The 20894-nt window shown below is 46.2% G+C and overlaps 1 protein-coding gene across 1 annotated transcript; it reads right to left on the bottom strand.

The window, feature by feature from the left end:
• Positions 1-1096: 1096 nt before the first annotated feature.
• Positions 1097-20210, bottom strand: LOC143826632 (alpha-1B-glycoprotein-like). The gene is made up of 17 exons (XM_077315473.1): positions 20063-20210; positions 19416-19451; positions 17647-17930; positions 16699-16977; positions 15145-15453; positions 14630-14920; positions 13923-14213; positions 11154-11231; positions 9420-9567; positions 8139-8174; positions 6976-7286; positions 5721-6005; positions 4629-4730; positions 3648-3675; positions 3346-3398; positions 2615-2652; positions 1097-2078 (listed from the first exon to the last, which is right to left on the bottom strand). The coding sequence occupies exons 1-17, from the start codon at positions 20092-20094 to the stop codon at positions 1944-1946; spliced, it is 2736 nt and encodes a 911-aa protein (XP_077171588.1). The 5' UTR covers positions 20095-20210; the 3' UTR covers positions 1097-1943.
• Between the last annotated feature and the right edge of the window lie 684 nt (positions 20211-20894).

Genomic DNA, 20894 nt, shown 5'->3' with positions numbered 1-20894 from the left:
GCACAATGTCGTCGACAATCTGCCACACACCTGAAACCAATCTGCAAAAAGCGCTTCAGGGAAATCCCCAAAAGTGGATTCACCCTCCGGAAAGCGATACACTCCTGCAACCAATCTGCAACACTAGCGAAAAAGACCTGTGCATTAACATTGTTGCGGTTTCTACAAAGTCCCTCCCCCTGGCTCTCTTCTCTGATCTTCCGGCGAAGCGATCGCCATTTTTTTTTCTCCGAGCGAGCGGGGATAAACGCACCAGCGAGCCTCTTTCAGTTTAGAGGCTTCCCCGGCTTCAGTCCCTCCCCTTCAGTCACTAAGCACACAGAACAGAGAAGCACGTTTGCTGATGTATTTTCCCTTTATTTTTTACACATTCATTCAGCCGAAAATCGGGCCCGTGAGAGGGGGGGGGATTTTTTTTTTTCACTCGGAGGGAGCGTGGCAACGATCAAACGACAGCTCAAACACACTAGGCAGCTGGATGGGTCTCTCCGTTGCAACGAATCTACACAGATTCGTTGCTATGGGTTTTTTTTTTTAAACTTTCTTAAAGGGAAAGGGGCTGTTTGGGAGCATGCTAACGGCTGCCCATTGGCTGCTTGACGGCCAGGGGCGGGACGAGCTTGGCAATAGCGCTTCCTTTCTAGCGATTTCTGCCGAGACCGGAAGCCTGTGGGAAATGCTACAAAACGCAACTGGATTCCACTACAAAAGCAGGTATGCATAACGACGAATTCCACTATTTTAAATGGCGATTTTTCATTCAGCAACCAATTTGCTACAAAGATCCCGGTGCGTAAAGCCCCTCTATCTGGGAGCGAAGGACTTTTTTGATTTTAGCTAGAGATCCACTGCTGACAGCACCAGGAACCGCTCTGGCATCAACCATATGCCTGGCAGAAGAGCTCCGTCTTGCAGGCCCTGTGGAAAGCTGGCAGGACTCACATGATATTCCATTACCGATGACCTTTTAAGCCCCTTAGTAGACAATTCTCTACTCAGAAATTGGATCTACAAATGTGCTGTCTTGATAGAACGATCAGAAATTCTGCTCACATTATCTGCATCTGTGCAAATTATTTAAACTGAACATCGTAGATCTTTTAAAATCAAGGTATTTAATCATAATGTCAGAGAAGCTTTTACATCATTGTATTTTGAAACGATGCCAACAGCAGTTCGGGGTCGATGTTATACCCTTACACCAGCATTTCTCAACTTCTTCTCATGGAGGCTGTTTGTCCTCTAGACCAGGGGTAGTCAACCTGTGGTCCTCCAGATGTTTATGGACTACAATTCCCATGTGGCCCTGCCAACAAACGCTGGCAGGGGCTCATGGGAATTGTAGTCCATGGACATCTGGAGGACCACAGGTTGACTACTCCTGCCCTAGACCCTAAACCTTCCTTGGACTTGCACAAAGCTCCTTAGTGTTTTACTGATCATCTGTCTCAGGGGAGAGTCGTGGCCCTAACTTGAACAAACAATATGCTTCTTCTTCTTCTTCTTCTTCTTCTTCTTCTTCTTCTTCTTCTTCTTCTTCTTCTTCTTCTTCTTCTTCTTCTTCTTCTTCTTCCCATCCCCTCCAGACCCCTCAGTGGCCATTTTGGGAGGGGTGGGTGGGTTGACATGACTATATATGGTCATATCACCTAATAACTGCTTAACAACTTAAAATATATATATTAAAAATTAATTAACTCCCACCCATTTGAGAATCCCTTCCAGGGTCATCAAGAAACCCTGGCTGAGATAGCCTCTCCTAAGCGGTGGAATGTATGTAAGCATCAAGAAGGACATCTATTCCTATTTGGAAACAATGACATCAAACTCTCCCATCCTCTTCCCCCTAACTCAGGGACCCTGTCTGGCTCTCCCACCTTTGCATTAGACCCACCTTCCCACTCCAGTAGATACGTCAGTCTTGCTTTCCATAAATCCTCAATTCAATGCAAGACAACTGTAGTATAGATACAGCCATCAGAGTCATCTGCAGATTCCTCTTCAGTCTTAACAGCAGCAAATTTCACTTCAGCATAGATGACATTTTGGGTCTCCGTTGTAGAATCCTGCTCCGGAGGCTGAAAAGAAATCAGAAGCACTCACAAAATTGATAGAGTAGGGTTCTCTCTCTTCATCCCCACCCATTTGGGAAACATCAAGAAACCCCAGTGTTTCACGAAAACCCAGTTGAGAAAGCCTGTTCTATTGCCTTATCGAAATCATTTCCCCCCCAAGGTTGTAAGTCCATTATGAAGCCCCCATGATCCCAGATATAGCGGCTTTTGTTTGTTTCCGTTTCCTGTTCTAAAATGGACGTGTCCATGATGCATCTATTTTGTCATTGTACCCGGCTCCTTCCCTGACGGGCTCAAAGGGACACGCCGAATTTATCCCGTTTTTCTCCTTACAAGAATCTTGTCAGGTAGGTTATGCAGCAAGAAGATTGCTCGCTTAAAGATAGACACTTGATTCCCTGGCTGAACATGGATCTGGACCCCCCATCAGACCAGTCACTGCGACCATTACACATTATTCCAGCTCTGGATCAAAACACATATAAAGTTAAGGTCAGTAGAGAGAACAGAATCAGAAAGTCCGAAGGGAAGGCTCTTACCAGGTTGCTTTGCTGCTCACTTTCATTAGCTGAGGTACCTGTAGAAGAAAGATACATGTGACTTTTCAAAGAATGTTCCCCTTGGTCTATACCAGCCTTTCTCAACTTGTTTACTGTTGAAATTCCCAGTTAGAGCGAGTTCATCTTTGAAGGCAGCTGCCAACTGGGGAAATGCTTGAATTCAAGTTTTCCCCATGGCCGCCGTCTTGAGGAGTTTGTGCATGCCCCCTTCCTCATGACCAGTCCATGGTTGCTACAAAGAGGCAGGCAATGGCTAGCCATATCTTGCCTTGAAAACCCTACAGAATCACCATAAATTGGCAACAACCAATAGGAGGGGAAGCAAGCAGTTGACAAAGAATCTCAGGCCCATTTCATTGTGAGAAGCAACCATTTTGACAGCTAGACCAAAGAGGCCAGGATGTCAGCTAGGTTTTAGCAAGCCAGTGGATATGTTGAATCACCCTTATCATGAGATCAGTCAGCTCCTTCGGTGGATATTTTACAGTTCATGGAAGACAGAAGAGTGAGGGATAATACAGATTAAAACCACAAGGGGCAGTTCCCGGAAATGATCTCCAGCCTAAACATCAGGAGCAGGTTAATGGACACCCCTTTTTATTTATTTCCAAGAAGTTCTTGGAATAAAAAAATACTCTTCCATGACCAAATAACATCCAGCTTCCTAGGTGGCTTCCCACAACGATGTCCGGCGTAGCTTAGAAACTTACCACCCGAATTTGCCTTCCAAGGAGTTTTCATCACTCTGAAGGAATGTTCCCCACTAACCAAGAGAAATGAGGAAAAAACACAAGAAATCAAAATAAAATAAAATCACGGCAAAATATCATCCAAAGGTTCGGAACCAAAAATCCACATTCACCCTTCACGCAAAGCACAGAAATTGATTCTCACGGCAGGGGAAAGCCATACTCCCAAAACCTCAAACCCCACATATTGCCAGGATGCTTCATCCCACTCTTCTCAAGGAAAACCCAGGAGCCTTGTTGGATTACAAACTGATATTTCTTACCTGACTGGTGCTGTTGATTGTCTTTTCTCTGGAAAAAAAAATCATAACAATATTTTTTATTTATTTATTTATTTATTTGGATTTTTATACCGCCCATTCTTTACAGCTCTGGGCGGTTTACATGGAACATTATGAAATTATGAAAATAATAATCCATTATGATATACCTCTCTTCTCTCTTCATTGTATCTCAAGATTTTACTCCTTTAAAATTTATTTATTTATTATATATTTATATACCGCCCTGCCCGAAGTCATCTTGATGACTTTCTGTTTACAATAGACTGGGAAGGGGAGGATTGAAAAAATGAAGGAAAGCAATTTCCATTTCTCGGCCGGATGCTAAATTAGTAACCAGAAAGCGAACTGGTTGGCTGGCACTAGAAGGGAATCGCAGATTAAAGTCCCCAGCAGGTAAGTCCTGATACTTTATCTCTTGCATCATTGGTATTGTGGTTTTATTTCAAGCCTTACTCTTCAAGGTGGTTTGGAGAACAGCTGCAATTCCAGAACAGGGATGGTCGAACTTTGGCTCTCCAGATGCCCATGATCTAGAGTTACCATGACCTCCTGCCAACATGGCCAATTGTCAGGGGCATGGACATCTGGAGAGCCATAGTTTGGCCACCCCTGTTCGAGAAGCCCTCCAGACATCGCCTAGAGGTTGGTGATGTCCTGAATGGCCTCCAGGGATTATAGTTTGGTCTTCAGACTTCAATGAAAATCCCCAACCAACCCCCACTCAGTATGGAATACTTATGCGCTTCTTGAGCAACATTCCTTGCATCTAATTTTTTTTTTTGCTAGTGCTTATAGAAGGTGAGAAGCTAAAAGAAAACCAGAGCCAGACTCAGTGGAAGCCAAATTTTCCACTGGAAGCTAAATTTTCCACTTTCCACCAGGAGAAATTTGCTGAGGAGAAACCAGACAGAAAATGGACAGTGATTCATACCCATTTTTCCTCCAGGAGGACATACGTACCAGGTTTTCTTTTTTGGGACCAAAGGAAGGCCCCAAGTCCCAGAATGAGGACAAGCACAGCTACTCCAAATACTAAGCCGATGTAGTTAATCATAGATGTGTCTGCAAAACATGATCCCATATTAAGTCAGGAGGGTAGCAGTTTACATGGTCATCTACAACTTAAATACTACCCACCATTTTATCCCAGGAAATAAAAGAGGAATCTTGTCCATTGCAAATCTATGAGAGGATGTTAATTTATCCCGGCCTTTCTTAGGTGAGCCGCATTGGACCCCTGCTTGGCAGACCTCACACCTAACCTTTTCTTAGCACCAACAGTTTTACTGTGAGTTGGTGCCATGAACAGAGTGAATAAAATCAAGACAAAAAGACGTGCCACCAAGCCTCCTGCCGAAGGCAGTCACAAGCTGATTGACATCCCCTGGCCAAGAGACTGAACCAATGCCCCCAAACTACCTACGGGTCAAGTGGGACAAGAGCACTAGATAAAGAGAGGGGGAGGAAAAACAGCCCGAGAATCCTGTAAACAACCTGTCAACCAATGAATGCACTTGAAGCTCTCAACAAAACATATATAAATATGCAAAATACACATCTCCTACAATGCCCCCTGCAGGACATTCCCCATATTCTGTTCTATCATGCACACTATGGATCATACACATTCCGCTAAAAAATCGAGGCTTGGATTTTTTGAATCATATGCTAGTTGGGAGCTGGACTGAAATGGACGTTCTCCTCTGAAGCACGTTATAACATCATTTCATTATCTGACTAGTACATCCTCTCTAGCAGATGCACATTTCAGTGTAGTCATTCCTGCTGGTCTACTTGAATCATGCCAGAAAATCCCTGCTGGGGCCCTTTTCAAGGGGCAAGCAGGGGTCCTCCGACTTCAGTTGTGAGCAGACCTCGGCTCCTGTGGACCTGACAAAATGCCCTTGTCCCGAGGCTGCCGTGTGATTGCAGGAAAGTGAGTCAGGTTTCGGAAACCTTAACCCAACTTGCAGGGAAAAAAACCCTCAATAATATGTAGTTTAGCCCTGAAGCATGGAGTTGGGAGAAGACATGTTGAGTCGATTCCCTTACCTGTTAGTTGCAGGGTCACAGAATTACTGGGCTGGGAGACAACAAATGGTGAACTTGCTGCATACATGCAGGTGTAACTCCCAAAGTCTTTCTGGCTTACTTCCGTGATGGAGACCTGGACTGAGGACCTATTAGCAGCTCGGTGTTTAACAGGCCTTGGGCGTCTAGGCCTCTGGAGATAAAACCAATAGGTCCGTTCTTCGCTTAGGCATTCGATTGTGACTTTTTCCCCAAGAGAAACCACCTGAGGTGTCAAGGTGATTCTGGGCTGTGGAAGACTGGGATCTGTGTACAAAAAGAGATGGACCATGAAGACCCCTATGCCATTCCCAAGGACTGATCATACTGTCAAAACTTTCCTTACCTGGAAGGAGGGTGAAGTAAGCTCTGCATTCTCCCCCTCCCCAGCCCGTAGAGGGGTCCCCCAACTGTAGCCAATCTTGACAGGATGCAGCAGTTCTAGTGCAATTTCATGCCTTTGTAAAACACCCTAGGTTGCTTTCCTGGACTTTTAAAGGAGGAGCTCTGTGTCATGACCTGAATACCCTTCTTGGATATTAGTCATGGAGTCTTTCCCACAACAGCCACCCAGAATTTATGGCAGTTTTACTCAAACGTTTGCAACAAAGCAGGTTAGAGAAAGACTGGGGGGGAAATGTTGAAAATTCTGGGATGTACACAATTCTGGGGAAAGCAGGGGGAAAGCTTGCTTCCCAAAAGCATCGCATCAGACAATGGGAAAATAACTCATGTAGAAATGTCCCCAAACCATTCCTCATATTCTTGGAGGAATTAGACTTCATTATCATTGAAAGGTTTGAAACAGGAGGACACTCTCAGGCAGAAGAGCTTTAGCAGAGAGAGGCAGGGGGGGCGGGGATGAGAATTTCTCAACAGAAACATGCCTGAGTCAAACATCATCCAACCAGAAAAGTTAACAGATCTTCCCACTCACCGAACTGCATTATTCCACTTGGTGTCTCTATACACGGTGTTTCACTTCCCACTAATCAATGCATAACATCATGGCTTTGAGAACATTTTCTGAGTCTATGTTATGTCCAATGGTCATTTGAGATGTTTAACTATCAGGGACTATCAGCCAGGCCAGTGAAAACCTTTTTCTTTTTAAATCAACTGAGAGGCAAGCTGGAGGGCAATCGGGGTTGGGGTTTCTCTCCTGATGACAAGCCACCATCCTGCCTATTTCTGCTCCTTGGGGACCCCAAGTAGCCCTCTAATTCAGACCTCTCACCTGCTATCAGGAGCTCCACAGGTTTACTGCACTTGAGCTGCCCCCAAGAGTGGTAAAAGCTGTGAAGGTAGACATATATACGGCAACAACAGGTGTATTCCCCACCATACTGTCTTGTCACATCACGTTTGTAAAATTCATGATCTCTTCCATTCCATCTCAGTTGAAAGTCTGTCGTCTTCCTATTTAACCTAAGAGTCATCTCTATACAGTCCTCCTGGTAAGTCCTGCAACTGATGGTGACACGTTCTCCCAATAACACCGGTGCAGTCGGAAGGCTGGCAGAGATGACGGTGTACTGGACTTCGTTGCTGCATCAGGAAGGAAAACAGAATAAAGTCGTGTGCCGAGAGGGCAAGAGATATGCCGCCACTTTGCCGCAGGAGCCAAGCGTCTGAATCGGGGAAAGGAAAATGGAGTCGACAGAACCCAACACGTCTTTTTCAGAATATTATTCATGACAATGTTGCTTCTGAAGACAGGTTTTTCTAACTGAATGATTCATTTGTACAGTTCTGTCCTGCTCAGGTGTGGCTGCTAGGCAATATCTAGAAGAAGAAGAAGAAGAAGAAGAAGAAGAAGAAGAAGAAGAAGAAGAAGAAGAAGAAGAAGAAGAAGAAGAAGAAGAAGAAGAAGAAGAAGAAGAAGAAGAATTGGTTTTTATACCCTGCTTTTTACTGCCCAAAGGAGTGTCAAAGCGGCTTACAATCACCTTCCCTCTCCCCACAACAGGTACCCTGTGAGGTCGGTGAGGCTGTGAGAGCTCTGCAGGACTGCTCAATCAGAACAGCACTATCAGGCCTGTGACTAGCCCAAGGTCACCCAGATGGCTGTATGTGGGGGAGCAGGGAATCAAACCCGGCTCACCAGATTAGAAGTTGCCACTCTTTACCACTACACCAAGCTGGCTCTCTGACAGATTCATTAAATTTTTACACAATTGCAGGATTTATAATCCATCCATGCATGTTGTTATAGTAATCTTCCAATCAACCCCATAAGGGAGGCAAGTTGAAAAAGGAAGTGCAATGCACAATTCGGAAACTATGAGACCTCAAGGGGACCATGCTACTCCTCAATGATGAAAGGGCCCTTTTAATATTCCACATGTCTAAGCCACTGGTCTAACATTCCCTCCGCAATCAGCTTCAATACATTCCTACCTGTCATATTCACTTTCTTCTGAGCTACCAAGAAGCCTGGGAAGAAGGAAAGAGATATTATTGCACAGGCAGCCCCAAAAAGGATCCAGGCCAACCAGAACATTGGTCTACCCATCCCCCTAATGAAGAGATGTACCGCCAGGGCTTCATCTGAGAAATGGCCTTAGAACCTCTTTCAGTTGCTGGGTTTTCATCTCATAAAAGGTAAGAAAACAGTCTTCCTGAGGATGCAGATTTTCAGTTCCCTAGCCAATCATAGAGTCATAGGATTGGAAGGGACCTCCTGGGTCATCTAGCACTATGCAGGACACAACTCACAACCCAATCGCTCACCCACTGTCACCTGCCACCCCCTTGAGCCTTCACAGAATCAGCCTCTCCGTCAGATGGCTATCCAGCCTCTGTTTAAAAATGTCCAAAGATGGAGAACCCACCACCTCCTGAGGAAGCCTGTTCCACTGAGGAACCGCTCTAACTGTCAGGAACTTCTTCCGGATGTTAAGATGGAATTTAGAATCATAGAATCCTGGAATCATAGAGTTGGAAGGGACCTCCTGGGTCATCTAGTCCAACCCCCTGCACTATGCAGGACACTCACAACCCTCTCTCTCATCCACTGTAACCTGCCACCTCCTTGAACCTTCACAGGTTCAATAATAAGTGCTTAGCATCATGTGTACGTGGGTCTTAGATTCCAGGACAATTAGTCTGATTTCTAGGGTGGCTTTGGTCCCGGTTTCTGTCACCCCAAAAAGTTCCCAAATCAATTTATTTACGGTCTGTTGACCGGCAAATTCCAGCAAATAATTAAAATAGCACAATGCATCTAAGGGCCATAGCCATGCGGCATAGATTATTAATAATGATAGTTTTCAAATGAGATAATAATTATAAAAATTACATCGTTATTAAAAGAGGTTTGCATTTGCAAATCACAGGATGACAAAATCATGCAACTGTGTATGAAATTCTCTTGGGCTCATCCTCCAAAAGACGGCTTGGTATGATAAAAGGATAAAATGGGATAAAATGCGTAAGGAGGGGCCTGATTAACAATTTCCTCTCTTTGACATAAAGCAGGCAAAATAATAGAATCCGGGAACAAATGCCTCAGAAAACCTGCCCTGTAAAACCGCTGAGAGGAGGGCATTAAATCTGGCCACTCCAGAAAGCAAATTCTATGTGTCAGTCTCTCCCGCTGTCACAACAAACCCACTCAGTCAACCCCCCCATCCCTCCTCTTCTCCCTTATAGGCTCTCCGGAGGTTTGGCAACTCTCACCAAAGCAAGATGATGGAGACAGAAGGCATCATGGGTGCAACGTCGTGGTCCTGAAGATCACTTTCTTCCACCACCGACTGGTATTCAGCTCTGTTTAGTCTGGTATCTTCTGTGGGGCCACCCAGATTACCCCTGAGGCTGTAGGAAGCTCAGCTCTCAAGACACCAGTAGCCCACACAGCCTCGGTTCTGGGGCCAGCTCTTCACCGGCTCTTCAATCTGCAGGAAACATCTCCTGTGATCAGATATTGGGTTTGCATATAAAGTCAGACCCACTTTTCTTGAATCAAGTACAGGCAGTCCTGCGGCAACCGTATTAATACATAATGTGTGATAGATTTCTATTAGGGAAATGATGGATAATAAAAAGGGTGGTTTGAACAACAGGGTCTCTGACTCCAATTCCACATTTTTTTTTAAATTTATGAAAATAAAAGCTGAGACTGCTAACAGACTACAGACAGCCAGTGTGGTGTTGTGGTTCAAGAGCAGAGGACTCTAAACTGGAGAGCCAGGTTTGATTCCCCGCTCCTCCTCCACATGCAGCCAACTGGGTGACCTTGAGCTAGTCACAGTCCTCTTAGGGTTGTTCTGTCAGAGCTCTCTCAGCCCCACCTACCTCACAGGGTGCCCGTTGTGGGGAGAGGAAGGGGAGGCGATGGTCAGCCACTTTGAGACTCATTCAGGTGGTGAAAAGCAGGGTATAAAAGCCAAATGAGTTTCTTGAAGCCTGAAGAATGTTTCAGGGGTTTCTCAATCGTAAAAAAAGTTGAGAAAGGCTAGCATAAGCTCTTGTGAGTCCAAGCTCACATTGTCAGATGCAAACTGAAAGCAGATGGAGAGATGCAGGGCCCAATAGAAAGATGGGGATGAGAAACATAAGCAGATCAGTTAAGATCAGGGAACCCTTCCTCGAAATAACCAGAGCATCAGGCTAACTCCCCATTACAGGTTGGAGGGTTCTTTGAGCTCAGGGAAGGGGGAGGGGGTTGGGGGACTAGAGTACATCTTCATCACCATAAAAATTGTTAAGAGAGCCAGTTTGGTGTAGTGGTTAGGAGTGCGGACTTCTAATCTGGCATGCCAGGTTCGATTCTGCGCTCCCCCCACATGCAGCCAGCTGGGTGACCTTGGGCTCGCCACGGCACTGATAAAACTGTTCTGACCGGGCAGTGATATCAGCGCTCTCAGCCTCACCCACCCAACAGGGTGTCTGTTGTGGGGAGAGGAAAGGGAAGGCGACTGTAAGCTGCTTTGAGCCTCCTTCGGGTAGAGAAAAGCGGCATATAAGAACCAACTCTTCTTCTTCTTCTTCTTCTTCTTCTTCTTCTTCTTCTTCTTCTTCTTCTTCTTCTTCGGGATTTATTTGATCTTATTGCGGGGTTTTTCCTCTGTAACCCGCCACGAGCCAGCTAGTCCGGAAGTGGCGGGTAATAAATGTGATCATGATCATGATAATATTTGTTTGGTAGGCAAGGGGGAAAGGCAACGTAGGGTGAAATAAGCTCACGCATCAATACATTTCATCTTGACCCATACTGCGTTTACGCAAGGTAGCTAACGGTTCCTCTTTTTGCTCCGCGAGTGAGGAGTGGCAGTGGAAACTGCGATGATTGATACCGTGTCCTCTGTTCTGCAGCGGTTGCATGCCTCGGCAGCAGAGATTAAGTCGATAGATTGCGACCATGTGAGATGCTGATGTGAGGAACCGTGTGGCCCCAGGGGCGATAAGTACAGCTGGTTTCCTGCAGCGAAGGATGATTCCCTGCCACAATCTCTGAGCATTGGACAAACAGAAGTGGAGAGTTAATATCTGTAGGGGGACAGCAGAGAAAAGGAGAAAACTGAAGGAGTCGCCCATGTATTTAGTTGGTCTTTTTATATAAGGAAACGAACAACAAGATGCAAAGCCAAGAGTTGTTCAGACAAGAACACGCAAACTCCAGTTGGGCAGTAACCAACGCAAGGCTTCTTGAACTTGTGTAGAAATAGTGTTTTAATTTGCTAAAGGTTTATCAGGTGAGATGGCCATCTATGTTCATGTCATCCTGCCCCTCCCTTCCCAATGGGGACAATGATGAGTCGGGAACGGGTGGGAAGGGGAGGGGCCCCGGGTGGGTGTGGCCTCAGCGATGCTTCCCATCCATATTCTGCAGGATTAGGCCAATTCTGGGGTTCCTCAAAGCCTGAAGAATGTCTCAAGGATTTCTCGGTGGTAAAAGGTTGAGAAAGGCTGCAGTGGATGGACAAGAAAAGTGACAAAAGCAAAGTCGGGAACTATTGAGGCAGTAGATTCTCGTGTGTTGGGAGAGTGACTTGCAAGCTCTGGAGGAGATGAAAGAGAATCTTGTGCTGATGGCTGGTTGGAACTACAAAGACGGTTTCGAGCAAGGAAAGAGGTGGGCGCTTTCTGCAGCAAATAGCAGAGTTGTGAATAGCAGAAAATGCAGAGTTGCTCAATAAAACCACCCCTTCAACAAAACGTAGCTTTTTAATATAGCTCTTAGCCACGGCGGTATTGGAAGAGATATCGTTATCCTGACCTGCAGAAGGAGCAGCAATAGACAAGATCAATAAGGAACTGGAAATGTAGCTTCTGGTCAGAGGTCAGGGTCCTATAGGAGGAGATTCTTGTTTAGATAGATAAACAAGCACATTGTTGTACTCTCACTGTTTTATTGTATTGAGAAATACAATTCTAGGCTTTTGTCCCATCCATCCATCCATCCATCCATCCATCCATGCTTGTTGACAGCTTGTTCTATGGTACTTAGTAATAAAGCCTGAGTTGATGAAGCTAGTCTCTGTTGTTTTTGAATGATCCATTAAAACAAGTAGTTAGTTAAGCAACTGCAGTTTTATTAACTCATTGTTTACATTTACAAGATTACAGATTAGGGACCTTCCTGTGCAGTCCTAATGGTCCGTTTATGCTGTTCTGAAACAAGGAACAATGAGTGGAAAACAACAAAGTAATACATGTGATTCTGGGAGGACGAGAACCAAGAGGTTGGTGTTGCTACAGCTAGTTCATGGGATTCAAGAACAGGAGGTGGACAACTCAACCCCTTCGCTCCACCTCTAAAACCTCTTGAGTGGCCCGAGCAAGAGAAACAAGATGGCAGAAGGTGGCATTGGTTGGGGCAAGAAGCCCAAATGTGACCAAATCTTATCCCATTTCATTCAAGCCCTTCTCATATGTAATCCTCTCCTTGCCAGATTTGGGTCAGCTCCATTTTCTAGGCTTCTTCTCTAAAGCTAAGACACCCCCCTTTATTTATTTTTTGGTATACACACTGCAATATCCTTTAAGACCCTGCAGAAATATTTGCCTTAGGAAGTGTCAGATCTTTGGTCCACAGAGCAGAGTAATGTCTACTGCAACTAGAAATGGAGTTCCAAGGACTCCTACAGAAGGTCTTCTACTTGAGATGCCCACAGCAGAAAGGCCAGAGAAGGAGACTGAACGTGGGACCTTCTGAATTGGCAGTATGTGTGTTCTTCTAATAAACAGTGGTGAACTTTCGGGAACCCTCAAGACCACTAGAAGTCAGGTTCATTTCTTGTTTGGAAAGGAAAGAGATGCAGAGGTGGAAGGGGACGGAGTTGCTTCGCTTTGAGTCTCTTGTTCTTTACAGAAGTGGTGATCCTCAATCACAATAAACGCAAGGAGAAGAAGGACCAGACCTCCTAGGGCAACGCGGAGGGTGTTAATCCAGGTGTAGTCTGGGGGCTCTGGAATGAAATAAGGAAGTTAGAATTTGGGCACATAAGGAGAGGAGGATATGATTCCACTTCCACAGCTGAGTACTTCCTAGATCTTTCAGCAAACGAGTGTACACGTACACACTGTTGAATGAATACAGGGTAGCTGGTTGAATACTTCTTTTATCGTAAGAACTGTACTTGCTAGCCCTGACCTGGATGGGCCCCACCATGTTAGATCTCAAAAACTAAACAAGGTTGAGTCTGGTTAGCATGTGGATTACAATTCACAGGAGCTCATGGGAATTACAGTCCGTGGACATCTGGGGAGCCACAGTTTGGCCACCCCTGATATAGTATATCATATTATACCATACATACCATGAAACCACCACTTCCACCAGGGGAATTCATCTAGACTCTAGGGCTGGGGGGGGGGAGAAGGCGTCCTTCGGGGCCCACCTCCAATTAGTCGAAGGACCACATGTGGTCCACGGCCCACAGGTTGGGGATCGCTAATCTAGAGGAGAGTTCCAGGCCCCACCTGGAGATTGGCCACCTTACTAGGGAAAAGGAGCTCAGGATATCTTGCACTAATCAAAAGTAGTCCTCGTTAAATAAAATGTTAATGGCCCTTTGCATTAGGACTTGTGAAACTGAGGAAAATTTCTGCCGTGTAAACCACATTACTATGATTTGATTTCCGTGAAACACTTGACTATCCCAAGATGCAGTTTGGCTTTGGGTAGTAAAGCCATCAGGCCGGAGGACCAGAGAAATAGTGAACTAGATGCCACACCTGACACCAGAAGCTCCACAGGTTTGCTGTGTGCAGAGATGGCAGATGGCCTTGTTTTCATTGCATAGTTACAGGTATAGTTCCCTTGGTGCTCCTTCTTGATGCTGCTGAAGGAGTATTCACCCACATCCCAGGAAACATTCATGAGCCACTTCCATGTTGGGTCTCCATCCTTATGGAGGGAAAAAATGGCAGGTGCTACTTCCGTATCACACTCGATTATAACTTGTCCTCCAAGGGGGGACATGCCACTGGGGATGATAGAGATCTCAGGCCGGGGTAAGCTGGGATCTAAACCAAGAAGGGAACAGTCAGTCAATCAACAAGCTTTTAATGGCATAATCTGAAAATAACAGACAGACGGTAAATAATAATAGAATGGCGTAGTTAGTAGATAAGAAGAAAATCTAACATTAAATTAAAAAATTGATAAAAATAGTTAAACATGGATTATCTGGTTTGGTGACGGCCGAGGGCTTTGTGCTACAGCTTCTGAGATCGATGAATCTCTGTCTTCTAAAAGGTAACACACCTGAACTTCATCAGTATAAACTGATCTGGTCAACCATGGCGTGAGGTAGTGTGCATGGGCAACTGAGTAATAACATTTAGCCAATTAAAGCTGAAAGTACTGAAAAGAAATGAAAAGTATAGGTATATCAAATTGTTGTGGGTCTGGGTGATGCTGAATTTACATCTTTCCTCACCTAACACGAGCAGCTCCACCTGGTTGCTGGGCTTTGAGATTAAGAAAGACTTTAAGGTGGGTCTGTAGCAGCAGTGGTAGATTCCGCTATCATCCACGGTCACGTTATTTATGGAGAATACGGCCATATCCCCATCCGTCTCCATGGGCTGTGATGTCATTGGATCCCCAGACTTATAAAGAACGAACCTCTCAAATGAACCATTTGTACTGCAATAAATAGTGACGTTAGTTCTCAGGCGTGCTATCCCAGGTGGCCTCATGGAGATGGCGGGTCTGAGAAGATCAGAGTCTGTGAACAGGAAAGAGATAGTTTAATGCAGGTATGTCACAGTGTCGATTAAGTCATGCTATAGACCAGGGGTGGCCAAATGGTGGCTCTCCAGAGGTCCATGGACTACAATTCCCATAAGCCTCTGCCAGCATGGGAATTGTAGTCCGTGGACATGTGGAGAGCTACAGTTTGGCCATCCCTATAAATATACTACATCAGGCCCAAGGTTTGGAAGTCTTTACCTGTTATTAGCAATTCCACGCCGTCACTGGACTCTGACACGCTGAACGGTTCTGATTTGGGGTGGTAACTGCAATTGTAAGACCCTCGGTGGTCCAAGCTTGCGTTGGCGATTAAGAACTTGCCAGTGGTCCCTTCAGCCTGCAAGGTCTGGAGGCTTTCGAAAATAGAAGCGTTTTGGTCTGGATTCAACTTTCTGAGGTAGAAGTCCTTAGGCATATCTTGGCTTTGGCAATCAATAGTGACATTGCTTCCCACAGGAACCCCATCCATGTGGCTCAGAGAGATGTTGGGTCTTGGAAACCGAAGGTCTTGGTGTAGAAAGAGAGAAGACGGTGACAGAACTTTCTCCAGGGCCTAAGCCAGCATACATTTTGTGCTTATTTCAACCACAAGAGGCTGACACTGCTTACTCCTCACAAGTGTGTGAAGTCTAGCCAGGCTCTTTCTGCACATAAAAATGATTCCAACAACTAAGCTGACTGGGGACTCTTGAGAAGAAAGTGGGAGACTCTGCTTATCCTGACCTCACCTCAGTTTGTTTCCTCTGTGGGGACATCCTCTTTACAGCTTAGTGTAGTGGGTCACTGACAAACGTGGATCTTACGCAAACGGGAGTGCTGGTGGAAGAGGAAACACTCCATAGAAGAGGAAGCAAGCTCCAGCAACAGTGGACGTTCTTCATAGGATCCATGTGAAGGTATTTTAGCTTACCCTCACCCATAAAGGAACAGCAGAGAACTACCTCACCTATAAATCACTATATCCCACTGCCTAGCACAAAAAAAAAAAAATCACATATGTGGCGGGCTGTGTGTGTAGGCTAGGCACATGCAAGAAGAAGAAGATTCGGTCTGTTTTTCATTCGGACCGAATCAATTTGTCCGAATCACCGAATCAGCCATTCAAGTCTATGGAGATTTTACCCCTTTCTGTCTTTTCCAGGCTTGGCGAGGGGGCTGTTGAGGTCGAGGCACCAAACTTGCAGTTTAGCTGCAGGAGCCTCTCCTCAAAAGACCCCCCTCCCCAAGGTGCAAAGAGATTGGACCAGGAGATCCAATTCTAGGGACACCCAAAGAGGGGGCCCCCATCCCATCTCCATTATTTCCTATGAGGGGGAAATAGGATTTTATGCTCTGTTCTCACCATAGGAAATAATGGGGATCAGATGGTCCAATTGGGGTTGAGTGCTCTGGTGTGCTTCGGCCAATTCAGTGAGCACTGATGCCCGAGGTGGCTAGCGCAGCAGCGCAGAGAGGAGAAGCGGAGGCAGCACGCGAGCATCACCACTCCTCCTCCACACCGCAGCACTGGCCACCTCAGGCGTCGGGGGTTCGCCGAACCGGCCAAAGCGTGCCAAAGTGCTCAGCCCTAGGTCCAATCTTTTTGCAACTTGGAGGTTCTTTTGAGGAGAGGCGCCTGCAACCACTTTGCAAGTTGGTGCCTCTACCTCAGACCCGCACCCCACAGAGCCTGGGGAAGTGTCTTTTGTTCCTGGTGTCCCCCAGGACGACAAGCTAGATCATTAACCAATGAAGATGAGACCAGATCCTTACCTACTATCAACAGTTCCATGGGATGACTGGGCTCCGAGATGAAAAATCCTGACTGGGAACTGTAACTGCACTGGTAGCTCTTTCCATCGTCCCAACCAACAGCCGGAATAAAGAAACAGCCGTAATCCGCGGCTGGATCCATGTTTTTTTCAACTCCCCCTGCATGAAGATAGATCTGCTTACTTGGACCTTTGACCTCACAAAGAATATAGACATAGCTTTTTAGGACAGCCATCCTGCTAGGGTAAAAGTACATGCTGGGCCGAGGAAGGGCAGGATCTGCGGACAGAAAGAAGAAAGCGTTTATTGCATATAGACCGATTATGCACGGGCATGGAAAAGTGGGACGGTGCCGGCATGACAGCGAGGTTACACACAACATTGATATTTCCTTTTGCACTAGAACCAGCTGGTGTATACATGTGATGCCTCTCTTTGTCTACCCCCCTGAGCCTCTGGAGAGGGTGGTATATAAGTATGATAGATAGATGGATGGATGGATGGAGGGAGGGAGGGAGGGAGGGAGGGAGACGGAGACAGAGACAGAGACAGAGAGACAGAGAGACAGAGAGACAGAGACAGACAGACAGAGACAGACAGACAGACAGACAGACAGACAGACAGACAGACAGACAGACAGACACAAATGCACGGTGGTACCTTCCCCCATCCATTGGCCCAGTGCAACCAACGGGGGTGGGGCTGGTTGTCTTAATTTTCCTAGGCTGGGGGAAGCTGCATGACTTGACCTTGACCGTTTACGCACTGGAGGTTTCATGCCAGACTGCAGGCTGGAGTTTTAGTCGTGGCAGGTTGCCCCAACTCTTCCTGCACCCACACAGGGGAGCATTTGGCCCGGTGCGCCTTGTCTGCCCCTGATTAGTGCTCCTGCACAGGAGCTGGGGCAGTGAAGTTCCCAGTGCGCAAACGGTCATTGAGACCTCTTACCTCTTATCAGCAGCTCCACAGGTTTACTGCGACATGACTTGGACTGGTTCTTCAAGTCCGCATAATAACAGGTGTATATCCCGCCATGGTTTGGGTTTGCATTGGTGATGGGGAAATCCATATTTCCCATGCCTCTTTTACAGCTTATTTCCTGGCCATCTTTCACTAAATAGTAGAAATGTAGAGATGAAAACAAAGGACCTTCACAGGTGATGGTAGCATTGTCTCCCAGTGAGACCGCCCTTTGAGGTTTGATGGAGATCTTGGAAAGTTGACTCTTCTTACTGGATGAACAAGGAAAGAAGAAAAAGAAATATTGGTTGGAAGGGGAGGAGAGCAACCTTTACAGATATTCCCTCGCTGGGGCTCTTTTCATGAGTCAAGCTGAGATCGTTCTTCTATGGGCACCCTGAAAACAAAACATGAACAAATTTTGCTTTGTTTACATGTTGTTTCAACATTTTATTTTAAAACCAGGCCCCAAAGCTTGTGGAGTGTCTTTCACACCTGTTACACGTGCAGAGGCACAGAATTTCCCGTGTCTAATTTCCTCAGCAATAAACCCAAATTCTCCCTTTTAAGGGGAATTCTTCATGTTCATCCTATGTATGATATATTTTCCAGGGAAAAAAATATCCTTTTCCTGCCTAGGTAAGAATCTTACCTTAGCAAACAGGGCTTTTAAAAAACACTTACAAGAAGAAGAGTTGGTTCTTATATGCCACTTTTCTCTCCCCGAAGGAGTCTCAAAGCGGCTTACAGTCGCCTTCCCTTTCCTCTCCCCACAACAGACACCCTGTGGGGTGGATGAGGCTGAGAGAGCCCTGATATCACTACTCAGTCAGAACAGCTTTATCAGTGCTGTGGCGAGCCCAAGGTCACCCAGCTGGTTGCATGTGGGGGAGCGCAGATTCAAACCCAGCTCGCCAGATTAGAAGTCCGCACTCCTAACCACTGAACCACATCAGGTCTCTATAGCATTCTGGCCCTTCATGTGAAGATACAATATAAAGCAGATGAAAACATTATAACTTAACATGCCCGTCATTAAGCCCAGAAAATCCTGCTTTGCAGCAAAGTAACCAGCTGATCTTACATTGCTCCTAGAAAAGTTATGTGAGTTCTGTGCTGGGGGAGATGAAGAGTCCTTTTATGATTTCTGTAGGCCAGCTTCCCTTACCTTTAGCTATTCAGCCTTAGCCAATCAAATCTTATATGATAAAATTGCATTTTAAGACCATTAAAATCTACCCCCAAACGCATACACACCCACTCGTGCACACACACACACACCGTTATAACAATTGAAAGCAGTTCTGTTAGAGCTGTTCTCACAGAGCAGTTCTGTCAAAGCTCTCTCAGCACCACCATCTTCACTGGGTGTCTGTTGTGGGGAGAGGAAAGGAAGGGGATTGTAAGCTGCTTTGAAACTCCTTCAGGTAGTGAAAAGTGAGGAATGAAAACAAACTCTTCTTCTTAAGTACTGGATAACTCAATTCTCTTCCCTTGAAAATGGGAGAATGAAAGCTCTTTCCCAGGTATGGACAGTTCACTTTTTTTTTTTTTAAGCTTCCATAGTCTGAAATTGCTGGACTAACATTCTTAGAATCATAGAATCATAGAGTTGGAAGGGGCCACACAGGCCATCTAGTCCAACCCCCTGCTCAACGCAGGATCAGCCCTAAGCATCCTAAAGCATCCAAGAAAAGTGTGTATCCAACCTTTGCTTGAAGACTGCCAGTGAGGGGGAGTTCTTACTGAATTCTTACCTTGGAGCACCATTTCCGGGCAAAATAGGGAACATCCTGGAAAGAAGAAGGAGGCATTTATACACCGGCTGTGAGTCTGTGAGGTTTCCATCAGGTATGCATTTTTCTACTGTCACACTGGTCATGCAGACAGAGAAGGCTGAGCTTGAGAACTAACCCTCCCCCCTGCCCCAAGATTCATCCTAGATATGAACAGACAGCGCCAATTATGTTCTCTTGCCTCTTCCAATATTGTTAAAGCCAGACTGAATGAATTTTTGGTCTGGGTTCAAAAAAGGGGTTTTTAAACTCCCTTTCTTACACACTCACGATGACCAGGGAGCCAGTGTGGTGTCGTGGTGAAGAACAGCGGGTTCTAATCTGGTGAGCCGGGTTCAATTCCCCCTTCCTCCACACGCAGCCAGCTGGGTGACTTTGGTCTACTCACAGTCCTGATAGTGCTGCTCTCGCACAGCAGCCCTGTCAGAGCTCTTCCAGCCCACCTACCTCCCAGGGTGTCTGTTGTGGGGAGAGAAAGGGAAGGCGATTGTAAGCCACTTGGAGACTCCTTCAGGCCGTGAAAAGCGGGGCATGAAATCCAACTCTTCTTCTTCTTCTCTCCAATTCCAGGTTCTGGAACAAGAATCCTTGTTCTTTGTGATTCTCACCCAAAGAAGAGGATGAAGAAAGCAGCCGTCATGACTGAGAAATGTGGCGATTCCCAAGAGCCAGTTCTGAAGCCACTAGCGGTCCACCGCTCTTCTGCCTGTAATGTTCTTTGTGTCAGAAACCTCACAAAACAGACAGAGGGATCATCTGCTACCTTGCCCAGTTCATGTGCCTCTAGCAGGCTGCTTTAATCTGCAGGAGAGATCTGTGGTCAAAATGTCAGTGAAAAGTCATAAAGCAAGTACATCATGTAGGGCTGCCAATTCCGGGTTGAGAAGTTACTGGAGATATTTTGGGGATGGGGCAGAGCCAGGAGAGGGCAGGATTGGGGTGGGGACGGACCTCAGTGGAATCATAGATTCCTGGAGTTGGAAGGGATCTCTGGGGTCATCAACCCCCCCCCCTGCAGAATGCAGGAAATGGCCACAAGAGCCAAGCACCAACACACTCTCTGCTGTCCACCCACGTACAATCGGCCTAAGTGGAAACAGCAGATTCGTTGGAACTGATAGCAAAGTTGGTTCTTCTCTGCCCTGCAGTACTCCATCATTCATTTTTCGAGCCTTGCCAAGAAGCTGTCAAGTATGCCAGCTTGGTGTAGTGGTTAGGAGTGCGGACTTCTAATCTGGCATGCCGGGTTCGATTCTGCACTCCCCCACATGCAGCCAGCTGGGTGACCTTGGGCTCGCCACGGCACTGATAAAACTGTTCTGACCGAGCAGTGATATCAGGGCTCTCTCAGCCTCACCCACCCCACAGGGTGTCTGTTGTGGGGAGAGGAATGGGAAGGAGACTGTAAGCCACTTTGAGACTCCTTCTGGTACAGAAAAG

Source organism: Paroedura picta, chromosome 16 (genome assembly GCF_049243985.1).
Source record: "Paroedura picta isolate Pp20150507F chromosome 16, Ppicta_v3.0, whole genome shotgun sequence".
Classification (NCBI taxonomy): Eukaryota; Metazoa; Chordata; class Lepidosauria; order Squamata; family Gekkonidae; genus Paroedura; species Paroedura picta.
This window is presented reverse-complemented; position numbering and strand designations above follow the sequence as displayed.

Coding starts and splice junctions, on each gene's coding strand:
- LOC143826632 (XM_077315473.1), bottom strand. CDS start 20,094: ATGACGGCTGCTTTCTTCATCCTCTTCTTTGG. Junction 7,287..8,138: donor GAAGAAAGTGAATATGACAG/GTAGGAATGTAT, acceptor TTCCTGATGCAG/CAACGAAGTCCAGTACACCG. Junction 4,731..5,720: donor TGTGACCCTGCAACTAACAG/GTAAGGGAATCG, acceptor CATGTTTTGCAG/ACACATCTATGATTAACTAC.